General features: G+C 47.9%; 1 protein-coding gene across 2 annotated transcripts in view; it reads left to right on the forward strand.

Annotated features, from left to right (window-relative positions):
• The window catches only part of LOC146334097 (dual specificity mitogen-activated protein kinase kinase 2-like), a 70481-nt gene that overhangs the window by 54670 nt on the left and 2423 nt on the right, over nucleotides 1-13388 (forward strand). Inside the window, exon 12 of one of the 2 annotated variants that reach the window (XM_084824977.1) lies at nucleotides 10073-10358. The exons of the other annotated variant lie outside the window; for it this stretch is intronic. Coding sequence (XP_084681103.1) covers nucleotides 10073-10093 — 21 coding nt within the window. The 3' untranslated portion in view covers nucleotides 10094-10358. Of the gene's footprint in view, nucleotides 1-10072; nucleotides 10359-13388 lie in introns of those variants that run through there. 2 annotated transcript variants of the gene reach the window in all.

The raw sequence follows: 13388 nt of genomic DNA on the forward strand, positions 1-13388 counted from the left end.
GGTAGGCTCTGGAATGGTGCAGCAAACCTGTGAAGGGATGACAAAACAGACTGCAAGGCAATAACATGTTCTCCAATTTCAGTTTTTCCCAAATCGACAGTGACTTGTTCCCTCCACCCTGCTGGCAGAACCCTAGGAGGCATTCCAAACATTAATTCAAAAGGTGACAATTTTATCCCTCTACGTGGAGTGCTACGAATGCGAGTTAAAGCCAGTGGGAGCGCCTGGGGCCACTTTAAGTGGGTCTCTATGCAAATTTTTGTTATCATTGTCTTTAATGTCCTATTCATGCGCTCCACCTGACCTGAACTCTGAGGCCTCCATGGGGTATGGAGTCTCCATTTAATGCCTAAAGCTTTAGACACTTCTTGCACTATCTTTCCCACAAAGTGGCTCCCTTGATCCGACTCAATAGACTCAGGCAACAGGAACCGGGGTATCAGTTCCTGGAGCAGGAAGCGTGCCACTGTTGATGCTGTAGCTGTCCTTGTAGGGTAGGCCTCTACCCATCCTGTTAGCTGGTCCACCAGTACCAATAAATATTGGTGTCGGCCTGACCTTGGAAGCTCTGCGAAGTCAATCTGCCAGGCCTGTCCAGGGTAGTGCGCCCACTGTCGTCCTCCCATTGGCGGTGGCGCTCGGGCCCCTTTTGGATTTACCTTCTGGCAGGTGGGGCATCTTGCTGCGACTCGTTGGGCTTCTACATACAGTCCCGGTGCCACAACCTGTCGAACAAGTAAGTCTCCCATTGCGGTGCCTCCCATGTGGGTCTTCGCATGAAGTTGTTTTACCACTTCTTCTGCCAGCCATCGGGGTAGCATGACTTTTCCTCCTGGGACTATCCACCACCCTTGGGGATTTTTTGTGGCCTTGTTTTCCTCGGCAGCTTTGTCATCAGCCTGGGTGTATTTTGCTTTATAGTCTTCCAAGCGGAGGGGTATCTCATGGGCTAAGCCTTGAAACACTACTTCTCCTCCCATCTGCGCTGCTTCTTTGGCTGCCATGTCGGCCTTCGCATTTCCCCTTCTCTGGTGCTCATCTGTGGCTCTGCCATGTGCTTTTACATGCACCACAGCTACCTCCTTTGGCAGTTGGAGAGCCTCCAGTAGTGCCACAATCTGCGGTCCATTTGCAATCTTCTGTCCAGAGGCTGTGATGAACCCACGTTCTTTCCACAGTAGTCCATGGGCATGTACGGTGGCAAAGGCATAGCGTGAGTCTGTAAATATGTTCACTCTTTTATCCTTCCCCAATTCTAGTGCACGTGTCAAGGCAGTGAGTTCTGCTGCTTGTGCTGACCAACTTGCGGGGAGTTTCTCTTTCCACATAGTTTCAGTCAGCGTTACCACGGTGCATCCTGTATGTCGTGTGCCATTGATTACGTTGCTTGAGCCATCTACAAAGAACTCTTCTTCTGGATTTTCAAGCGGGTCATCTGTCAAGTCGGATCGAATCAATACTGTTTGAGTTAACACTTCCAGACAATCATGACATGGGGGTCCTGGTTCTGGCAGAAGGGTGGCTGGATTCAGGGCCGTGGTATGCTTATAGGTGAGGCCTGGATTAGATAACAAAAAGATCTCATATCTAGATTGTCTGGAAGGGTTTAAGAACTTTCCTCCCTCTGCTCCAAGGATTTGGGGCATGCCATGTGGGGTGTGTATCTCCATGTTAGCTCCCATGACAATCTTTTGTGCCTCCTCTACAAGGGTAGCAGTGGCCGCAACGGCTCTCAGACATGCTGGCCACCCTTTTGCTACAGGGTCCAGGACCTTGGAGTAATAGCCCACAGGCCTCCATGTCGGGCCCACTGGTTGAGTCAACACTCCCGAGGCAACTCCCTTGTTCTCATGCATGTACAATCTATAGGGATTGCGCCCATTTGGAATCATGAGTGCTGGAGGCTACGAGAGGGCAGTTTTCAATAGTTCAAATGCATGCTGATTTTCTTTGGTCCATTTCTAACTTGCAAGGCCCTCTTTGGTAAGAGACTCATACAGGGGCCTAGCCTTTCCCCCATAATCAGGAATCCACATTCTGCAAAACCCTGTCAGACCCAGAAAGGCTCGTAGCTCCTTTGGGCTTTTAGGAGCAGGCATATTTTGTATAGCTTGAATTCGATCTTTGCTCAGGGCTCTTGTTCCCATTTCAGTTTCATAGCCTAAGAAAGTGACCTTTGGTTGGCATATTTGAGCCTTCTCTCGTGATACTTTGTACCCCCTTTCTCCCAAGGTGTTCAGCAAAGACTCTGTTGCTCTCTTCCCCGTTTGCATGCTAGGGCTCGCTATCAACAGGTCATCAACATATTGCAACAGCGCCACCTCCTGGTGCTTGTCTCTCCACTGCTCCAAATCCTTCTGCAATGCCAATCCAAAAATGTGGGGGGCTGAAACGAGCCCTTGGGGCAACACAGCCCATAACAATTGAGTTTTATGATAAGTATCTGGGTCTTCCCATTCGAATGCAAATATTTTCTGGCTATCTTTGTGCAGTGGGATAGAGGAGAAAGCATCTTTTAAGTCTAGGACGGAAAACACCCTTGCATTCGCTGGGACTTGGGTCAAAATGGTGTGGGGGTTCGGAACCCGGGGATGATCCACTAAAACTTTCTTGTTTATGGCTCTCAGGTCTTGCACCAGCCTGTAGGAGGCGCTGTTTGGTTTGAGCAACCCCAATATTGGGGTGTTAAAGGGGGATGAGCCCTCTACTAGCCAGCCATACTTCTTAAACTTTTCAATAAGCGGTTTTAAGCCTGCACGAGTAGCTCTCTTCAAAGGATACTGTTTCACACACACAGGCAGCTCTCCCTCCTTTAGGGGAATTTTGATTGGTGTTACATACCTTGCCCGAGCTGGGGTTCCATCTGCCCATACACACGGGTCAACATTCTCTAAGAGCTCAATCCCCTTGGCCTTTGACACAGTTTCAGTTGCCTGGAGGGCCATCTGGTAATTTGAGCTCTGCTTCACTGGTAGCTGTACTACAATCTGATCCCCACGGAAGACGATCTCAGCTTGCAGCTTCGTCAGCAAGTCCCACCCCAGAAGGGCTACTGGACATGTGGGCGAGACCACAAAGGCATGTTCTAGTCTATTGTCTCTGATCTTTGTGAGGAGGGGCTCACATACAGGCAATCTAGCCTTTCTTCCTTCAATTCCTTCTATTGTCACGTGTCGTCCGCATTCTTTGGCGAGGGGGGGTTTTGCAGGGATCATGGAAAAGGTGGCTCCAGTATCTACCAGAGCCTCATAGTCTCTGCCACCGACCCTTATCTTTACCATGGGATCTTCCCGAGTACTTACTCGTAGGGTGGTGGCTTTAGATCCCGGTCTCCTTCAGCTACATTCCTCAGAGGAGTCTGCTCTCAATTGGCGCCCCTCCCCCTGGCTCTTCTCCCTCTGCCTTCTCAGTGGGCAGTCCTTCTTCCAGTGTCCCTTCTCTCAGCAATATGCACATTCGTCAAACCTCGGGCGGCCCTTTCCCTTCTTCTGCCCCCCCCTCTTGCCTCTGCTGAGGCTCTATGTGTCCTGAGCTGCCACTCAAGGTGGCTGCTAGCATCGCCAGTTGCTTTTCGCCGCGTTTTGTCTCCCTTCTTTCTGTTACTTGCTCTCGGTTGCCATACACTTTATATGCAATCTCTACCAACTCGGAGAGTGGCTTGCCCACGGCTCCTTCAGCTTTCTGCAGCTTCTTTCTTATATCTGGTGCTGCTTGCCCTATGAACATTGTATTTACCATGCACTGGTTTTCTGAGGCTTCAGGATCTAGGTCACTAAACTTCCTAAATGCATCAAACAACCGTCCTAGGAACACAGAGGGATTTTCATCCTTCTCTTGGCGGACTTCATACAACTTTGAAAAGTTAGTCACACATGGCACAGCTCTCCCCAATGCCTCCGCTATTATTCCCAAATAGTCCTGACTCCGCTCTCGGTCCCTGGGGTCGTTGGGACGCCACTCAGGGTCTACTTGGGGGCATAATTCATGGGGGTCCCTAGTAGTTCCTGCTACTCGCTCCTCAGCGATCCTATTAGCGGTGCCTTGCACTAGGCGCCTTTCCTCGGACGTTAGTAGGGTTTGCAACATCATCTGCACATCTGCCCATGTGGGACGATGCGTCTGCCCCACAGATCGAAATAAACTTTGCATCTTATCAGGGTCTTCTCTAAAGGAAGGATTCTGATTTTTCCAATTGAACAGATCAGCGGTACTGAAGGGCACATATACAAATGCAGTCTGCCCCTCCCCTGTCATTACCTCTCGCATCGGGCACTGGTATTTAGGGTGCGGGTTTCGGGTAGCCCTAGGCTCAGCCAGAGGAGAAAAATGTATTGCTAACTGGGATGGATCCCGCAGGGGTCTTGGTGAGCTGGGTTGGGCCACTTGTCTTGGGACTTGGTCAGAAGAGGAGTCGGCAGGGCACGAGGGAGTCACGTTATACTCTCCATCATAGGGTGGTGGTTGAGAGAGACTTTGCGATGTGGACCCGGCTGGCCGGGGTTGAGAGGCTGTGGCCACTGTTAGGGTACTTTCTACTGGAGGTTGAGACGGAATTGCACGATCACGATCCTGCCCCCTCAAACCTTGTGCCAAGTCTATCTCGTCTTCTCCCTCTAAGATTGGCTTTCCCTTCCCTCCCTTCTTTCTCCGAGGGTCTGCAGCCAGCATTTGTTTGCACATCTCTCCTTTACATTGTTTCACCCAGGAAGGGTTGCTCAAAGCGCAACTCAACCATGAGTCTATATAGGGATACTGATCCCAGTGCCCATCATTTACAACAATAACATGCACTTTTCTAATTGTGGCCTCATTAAAGGAGCCGATATCTGGCCAGTTGACTCCAAATGACGGCCATTCCAATTGACAGAGTGTAACCAGCTTGCCTTTCGACACCTTAGTGCCATAATTTTCTTTGACTTTGCTAAAGTTCTTTAGCATGCATCCCAAGGGAGTGGCAGAGCTTTCTAAACGGGAGCTACCCGCCCCCATTGTGCCTACCTCTATTTGAAACCATACATGGAGCCTGACAAACCTCCGACACTTACACGGAGTCTAACAAACCTCAGACGTTTACACAGAGTCTGACAAACCTCAGACGCTCCGAAGGCAACTCAAACAGAAAGACAGAAGGGAAATCAAGTACTTACTCCGCCCAGCACCCTGGCGCTGTCTCTTCAGACCCATTCAGCCTGGTTGACTCAATCAATGGAGTCCACGCCTTTAACCTCCTGGGTGTCCCGACCCCCGTTCTCTGGTGCCGTGGCAGACCTCAAAGGCGGTCCGGCGCGCCCCACAGGCACCTTTGCCGGTTCTGTCGTTTGACCCCAGGGTGGTCCAAGGGACTCCTGACTGCTCGCCAGTTTGTTGCACAAAATGCTAGTGTCGCCCCCTGGAGGCTAGTCCAATTTGCCCCAAAGAGGAGAGTCAACTTCAGGCTGGGTCCAACTCGATTTTATTGTTTGCAAACAGTTCGACAAAGGAGCTCACGCTCAAAAGCAGAGTCGACCCCCGGCAACCCCCGCGCTGCAGTTTTATCACTTAGCTTGCATTCCTCGGCCAGCGTGTTACTTTTGATTGGTTGCCAGAGGTTTGCTTAGCAACCTTATCTTAGGGTTACTGTCCGCTCATTCCAGGCATGCGCAGCTCTTACAATGCTACGTGGTGCTTAAGGCACATACAATGGCTTTTAGGTCACATTTTTACTCCATGTTTTCACCTCGTAGGCAAGGTGCTCCCAACACTGACTATTTGGATTGCTCTTTTCCACGCTTACCCCAACTCTATTCTCCTCCTTGAGACAGTGGTGCCCAGGGCTAAGGATCCGCAGCCTGCCAATCGAATGATCAAGGCCGCGATCCGATGTACACTTACTTGGGAGTAAGCCCCATTGAACTAAGAGGACTCCTGAGTACACATCTATAGAATGGCACCATAAAGACTGGCAAAAAATGGAAGAGGAAAAAGACAGATGAAGAAAGGTCTAGCGGAGGCAATGACTACAATGGAGAGACATTGCGGGTGGGAGAATGAAGCCTAACTGTCATAAGGGAAAGAATTCCAAAGAACAGGAACTGAAAGAGAAGGGGGCGAAGATGGGAAATGGATGAGGAAATCTTGAAGTCTGCAACTAATTGCAAAGTTAAAACAAACAAACAAACTCCTGCAGAACAAGCAGGGAAAAGCAGGGCTTTGAAGTCGGGGAAAAAGAGACGAAACTGGAAGAATAAAAGGTCGTGAGAAAGCCTAGGAAACCGGGCTTTAAAGCGAGTTAAATGACTGATCTATCGAGCTCAATTGTCTATAAAAGGAGCAACCTAATGCAACTATCTGCCGAGTTCCAAAAGCCTTTTGCAAGGAATCAGTTCATGCCTTTTGTAAGAGTGATCTGTCCCTTCCCTGGCCGCCTGATGAGTGGGCAGGGAGGAGAGAGAGAAGGGTGTGTGTGTGGGGGGTGAGCAGTTCACCCTCAAAGGATTGCTATGTGTCAAGAAGTAACCTGCATTCATTTTATTATTACTTTCATTTTTATTGTTTTTAATTTTTAATTTCTTTCATTTTATTATTTTTAACCCACTTTCCAGGCTGCACTGTCCTCACAAGGTGGCTGATAATGTAAAAACATTAACATAAATTGCAATTAAATATAGACACACTCACCAGTATTTAATTTTTAATTGACCCTGGATTTGTTTTAGGATTTGGCTGATTGCTCAAAGTTGTTTTTAGATATATGTTGTCTTTGTGTATACTATGTTTTTTATGTTTTTAAATTTTGCATATTGCATTTTTTATGTTTTTAAATCTTTGTAAACTGCCCAGAGAGCTTCAGCTATTAGGCAGTACAGAAATGTTGGTGGTGGTGGTGGTGGTAGTAGTAGTAATAGCAGCAGCTTATGATTTTTAAGTCCCAAATGCAGACATAAATGTGTCTTCAGGTTTTCTTAGTTTTTTAAGCCAGCAGTATCTCCCTAGGGAGAATGTTCTAAAGGTGTGAACCCCCATGGAAAAAGCCCTGTCCCTTGGTGGCAGACGAGAGAGTAGGGCATCTGACGCTGATCTTGATGCTTCCGCAGGCTCACACAGGTGTAGGCAGTCCTTCAAATAATCCGGTCCCAAACCATTTAGGGCTTTAAAGGCCAAAACCAGCACTTTGAACTAAGCCTGGAAACTAACAGGCAGCCAATATAAATGACCCAGAATAGAAATAATATGGTCCAAACACCTGGCTCCTACAAGCTGTCTAGCTGCAGGGTTCTACACTAGTTGTAATTTCTGAACAGTCTTCAAGGGCAGCTCCACATAGAGTGCATTGCAGTAATCTAACCTGGGTAATGAAAGCATGCGTCAGTATGGCTAGGTCAGCTTTCTCTAGCCTAAGTGGGTAAAAAGCATTTTTAGGTGTTTAGTCTCCTCATTCAGCTCTCTACGAGGAAGGAGTTAAAATCCTAGGATGAGTGACCAGATCAGGGGGAATGAGGTTGTTCTGTTTGGATTGAGAGTTTTTTCTGCCTTGGGTCCACTCCTGAGCCTCCTAGGCACCATCCCTTCCTTGTCAAGCTCTGCCCTCTGAGATTCAAGGCAACAGCAGCATCAGGTATGGGACTAAAGTTAGTCAGAATTTAAGTCCTATTCCTTTCCATGAGTCTACTCTATGAAGGACTAACACTGGATACTCCCCTCACTTTGCACAGTTATTTATTATTCAGTTTCATGAAGTTAAAAGGTAGGCGATAGAATTCCCTCTTAATTAGTGGATGGGCTTACTACAGCTGTGATACGAACTGCTAATTAGTAGTTGTACTAGCAATTACTACCGAGAGTAATTGCATTTTATAGGAGCGTGGTCCAAGTCAAATTCTTGAGATTACTTGGGAGAATAACAGACCGAGTAACAAATCTGCAAGTCTGTAGTTCTATTCCCTGCCATAAACCCTTTAGAATAGGGGTGGTGCAACCCACAGCACGCATGTAGCTTGCCATGGCTGTTTTTGTGCTTTCCCTGCAGCCGATGGATTTGCTGCCATGGCAGCCAAAAAGGCAGCAGTTTTGCAAGGAAGAAAGGCACACAGGGACAGTGTAGAATCACACTCCCAGAAGCTCTCCTGTGAGAGTGATTCTGTTTGCAAAATTGTTTGTGTAAAATTGCTGCTTTTTCCCCCTTTCGCTGCCACAGCAGCAGCTAATGCAGCAGCAATATCAGTGGTCGAGTGTAGCCCCCAGCGGGTTAGGAGGGGGGGCATGTTGCACAAAATGCTAGTGTTGCCCCCTGGAGGCTAGTCCAATTTGCCCCAAAGAGGAGAGTCAACTTCAGGCTGGGTCCAACTCGATTTTATTGTTTGCAAACAGTTCGACAGAGGAGCTCACGCTCAAAGCAGAGTCGACCCCCAGCAACCCCGGCGCTGCAGTTTTATCACTCAGCTTGCATTCCTCAGCCAGCCTGTCACTTTGATTGGTTGCCAGCGGTTTGCTTGGCAACCTTCTCTTAGGGTTACTGTCTGCTCATTCCAGGCATCCGCAGCTCTTACAATACTATGTGCTGCTTAAGACACATACACTGGCTTTTAGGTTGCATTTTTACTACAATTCCCCCCTCAAAAGGCTTTTCTCAAATTTATACTCTCTTTGGTCCAGCGGTGGACTGCGCACTTAAAGGCGCAAACTATTATCGCTGTGGCATTGACGGTTTTCTCTAAACAGCAAGTGAGGCCTGGGACGCCTTTGTTCTAGCTACTAGAATGTTGACAACAAAAACACAGTTTTTTTGAACTTTTGGAACTCAGTTTCGTTCCGTTCATCAGGAACCCTTGAAACGAGAGCACCCTCTTTCTGTAGAGCTACTTGAGTCCTTTCAGGGGTTCATTATTCCAACGGTGACCTTCAGGTGGGTCAGCTTCCAGTGTGACCCTCTCTGGTGCAGGTGATGCCTTTATTCAGTGTGATGAATCCACTTCTTTTCTTTGGCGACTTCCATAGCAATGGGAGTGGTAAGTAGGATCTGAAACAGACCCTTCTGCTTCTTGGTAGGTGGTTCATCTTTCTAGGACTGGATTAGCACCCAATCGCTGGGATTGAGATTATGCACTGGAGCATCTAAAGGCCAGGATTGGTGCGGTGTCGCAAACCTGTGAAAACAAAACAGACTGCAAAGCAGTAACATAACCTTGAATCTTAAAACTTTTACTTTTAAATTCACATTTAAGCTGTCAGCCATAGGTAATATCCGAGGTGGGCACTTATGGAACGTTTAAAAGGTGTCAATTTAATCCTTCCCTTGGGGGTGCACCGTACTCGAGTCAAGGTGATTGGCAAGGCCTGTGGCCTTTCAACTTAATCTTTAAACAAATTCTAGTGAGCATTGTCTTTAAGGTGCGGTCAATTGGTTTTATCATTACTAGCAGGTACCAATAGCCATGAGTCTGGGGCAATTCTGAAAAGTCAATTTGAAATCTCTGAAAAGGATAGTAAGCGCATGGGCGACTTCGCATTTGAGATGGGGGCTCAAACATTCTTGAATCATTTTTGAGGCACAAAGGGCAGTCAGCCACTGCTCTCAGGTCGGGGTGTTAAAGGGGGATGATCCCTTTATTAGCTAACCATAATTTTTGAACTTCTCAATGAGCGGCTTCAAGCCTGCACAGGTGGCTTTCTTCACAGGATACTGCCTCATGCACACAGGGCTCTCTCCCTTTTTAAAGAAGATTTTAACTGGTGTTATGCATTTGCTCGGGCAGGGGTTCTGTCTGCCCACACACATGGATCAACATTCTCTAAAATCTCAGTCCCTTTGGCCGCTGACACAATCTTGATTGCTTGAAGGGCCATTCGATAATTTGAGCCCTGCATTGCTGGCAGCTGTACTACAATCTGATTATCACGGAAGAAGATTTTAGCTTGCAGTATTGTTAACAAGTCCCGCCCCAAGAGGGCAACCAGGTATGCGGATGAAACTACAAAGGCATGTTCCAGTATGTTATTTCCAGTCTTCGTGAGGAGGGGCTTACACAGGGGCAATTTAGTTTTTTTTCTCTTTAATTCCTTTTACAGTTACATGCTTTCCACTTTCTCTCGCCAGGGGGCTTCACAGGGATCATAGAAAATGTGGCTCCGGTATCTACTAGGGCCTCACAGTCCCTGCCACCAACCCTTACTTTTACCTTGGGATTCTCCAGAGCGTTTATTCATAGGGTGGTGGCCCTTCAGCTAGACCCCCCCCCAACTCTGGAGGACCCTGCCCACGTTTGGCAGCCTTCAAGGTGAGTTTCTTTTCTCTTTCAACTCTGGAAAATCTTTTTTAGTGTCTCTTCTCTCGGCAATACGCACATCTATTGAGCCCCGGTCGGCCCTTTCCTTTTCTCCCCCCCCCCGGTCGCTTCTGTGCTCTCAAGCTGTGGTTTATATCTCCGCCCATGGTGGCTGCCAGCATTGCCTTTTCCTTTTTCCAGGAATGGCACTCTTTTCATGTGCTCTTGTAGTAAAAATGTAACCTAAAAGCCATTGTATGTGTCTTAAGCAGCACGTAGTACTGTAAAAGCTGCGCATGCCTGGAATGAGCAGACAGTAACCCTAAGAGAAGGTTGCCAAGCAAACCGCTGGCAACCAATCAAAAGTGACACGCTGGCTGAGGAATGCAAGCTAAGTGATAAAACTGTAGCGCGGAGGTTGTCCAGGGTCGACTCTGCTTTGAGCGTGAGCTCCTTTGTCGAACTGTTTGCAATCAGTAAAATCGAGTTGGACCCAGCCTGAAGTTGACTCTCCTCTTTGGGGCAGATTGGACCAGCCTCCAGGGGGCGAAACTAGCGTTTTGTGCAACAATTTGGCGAGTCGGCAGGAGTCCCTTGGACCACCCTGGGGTCAAACGACAGAACCGGCGAAGGTGCCTGTGGGGCGCGCCGGACCGCCTTTGAGGTCTGCCACGGCTCCAGAGAACGGGGGTCGGGACACCCAGGAGGTTAAAGGCGTGGACTCCATTGATTGAGTCAACCAGGCTGAACGGGTCTGAAGAGACGGCACTAGGGTGCTGGGCGGAGTAAGTACTTGATTTCCCTTCTGTCTTTCTGTTTGAGTTGCCTTCGGAGCGTCGGAGGTTTGTCAGACTCCGTGTATGGTTTCAAACAGAGGTAGGCACAATGGGGGCGGGTAGCTCCCGTTTAGAGGGCTCTGCCACTCCCTTGGGATGCATGCTAAAGAACTTTAGCCAAGTCAAGCGTCTGAGGTTTGTCAGACTCCGTGTACTAAGATGTCGAAAGGCAAGCTGGTTACACTCTGTCAATTGGAATGGCCAGCATTTGGAATTAGTTGGCCAGACATAGGATCCTTTGGTGTAAATCTTGTAAATGCTGTATATAAAAATGTGGTGAATAATGGGCAATGGGATCAATTTGCCTATATTGAAGGTTGGTTGAATTGGTGCGGAAAGAATCCCCCTTAGTTACAGAAGTGTAAATGTGCAAATGTGTTACTGCCAAAGGACCGCAGGGGCAAGAGACCCCGGGTGGTGTCTGAATCAAGTAGTAAGAGATAAATTTGCCTCAGGGAAGGTGAGATTATCAGCATTTGGATGAGTGCCAACCAAAATCCACTGAAGGTGAGAAAAGGTTGAATATAAAGTTCAAAATTGTAAAGTCATGATGGTACGCTCCGAGGTGAAGCCCAAGGCCCCTGTTCTCCCTGATTCAAGCCCCACGGAAGGAGCTTGAAGACTGGGAGACCCTGCCCAAGGTGCCCTGAGCTCCCCCCGGTCTGATTCGGTCTGTTAGGTTGGGAGGAGAGGTTGTTGGGGGAGGGAGGGAGGGGGCCCTCCAGAGACAGTTTGTCTGCCACCGTATCCACGTTTGTTAGAAGAAGCAAAAGCAGTTGAAAAAGTTGCAACTTCTGAAGAAAGAGATTTGTTTGACGACTTAAAGACTGTGGCAAAATCAAGAAACAAAGACAGAGCAAGTTCTTAAAATATCAGGGTCTGTGTGAGCTTATCTCTGTCAGCCTGCTCAGAGCAGAGCCAAGGGGGACTTGCCTAACCCCCCTTCGCCGCGGCTGGTTTAGCCTTAGCAAGCAGAGAGGCTGGAAGGTGTCTGTGAAGACCTGACAAAAGAGTGAGATTTGCAAAAAAACAAGAAAAGCATCACAGCTGGAAAGCTGAGCAGCACTGCTCTGTTCTTACCTGTGGAGGAATCTAGAAGAGGTGTAAGGTTACACCTTCCCCATTCGAACTGATGAAGAGACACAGAGCTTTTGTTAAGAACATCCCTTCTTTATGGCCCAAAGCCTTCTTTGTTAGAGGCACTCTGCACATGGACTGGAACTTTGGACAGTTAAAGACTTGCCGTAAAAAGTACTGTGAGGCTTGTCATAGCCTTAAACTCCCGTTGTTGTAGAGTGTGTGTTTGTTTGTGATCAGCTCAGTGTACAGTTTGATTTGTGATTTCAACACTCAGATAAAAAGCTGCATTTGACTGAAAGAACTGGGTATATTTAGCCTTGAGAAGAGAAGACTGAGGGGAGATCTGATAGCACTCCTCAAGTACTTAAAAGGTTGTCCCAGAGAGGAAGGCCAGGATCTCTTCTCGATCATCCCAGAGTGCAGGACACGGAATAATGGGCTCAAGTGACAGGAAGCTGGATTCCAGCTGAACATCAGGAGAAACGTCCTAACTGTTAGAGCAATACGACAATGGAACCAATTCCCTAGGGAGGCAGTGGGCTCTCCCACCCTGGAGGCATTCAAGACGAGGCTGGACAGCCATCTGTCAGGGATGCTCTGATTTAGATTCCTGCACTGGGCAAGGGGTTGGACCTGATGGCCTTGTAAGCCCCTTCCAACCCTACTATTCTATGATTCTATGATTTCCAAGGCTTTGATTTCATTTACCCTAATGAAGCATACAGATACAAATTTCTAGAGATTCATAGACCACAAAGGAAACAGCCTTCAAAAAGTTCAAAGAGAAACTACGAAAGTTAGTTTCCCTTTAAAAAGGGGGGCAGCAAATTCTCTTAACTTAAGAGGTGAGAGAGAGAGAGTCCCCCACTCTCCCGTGATACTTCTAAGCCCAGCTGTGTTTCTGAAGCCTAGGAAAGTTCCTGCCCCATGTGTTCCAGCTCTTTCTCAAAATCTGAACTGTTCTGACGTTCCATTTGCTCAGAGGCAAACCTGACACTCTGCCAAAACTCATGCAGTGTGGAGTTGCCGATGCAAAAATGGTGGCTTGGAACTCTTTGCATGTATGAGAACGCCCTTCCCTTGATTTTGATGGGCCCTGACCATGCAGTCAGAGGAGCAGTATAATGGTTAGATCTGCTCCACCATGCCCTACTATACAAAACAAATGTTTTCCAGTCATGGTGTTAGATTTTAATGATACAAAAAAGGTATAAAAGAAGGCAGAAGAAAG

Source organism: Heloderma suspectum, chromosome W, assembly GCF_057233095.1.
Source record: "Heloderma suspectum isolate Gila_16-S chromosome W, 16-S_ref, whole genome shotgun sequence".
In the NCBI taxonomy this organism is placed as follows: Eukaryota; Metazoa; Chordata; class Lepidosauria; order Squamata; family Helodermatidae; genus Heloderma; species Heloderma suspectum.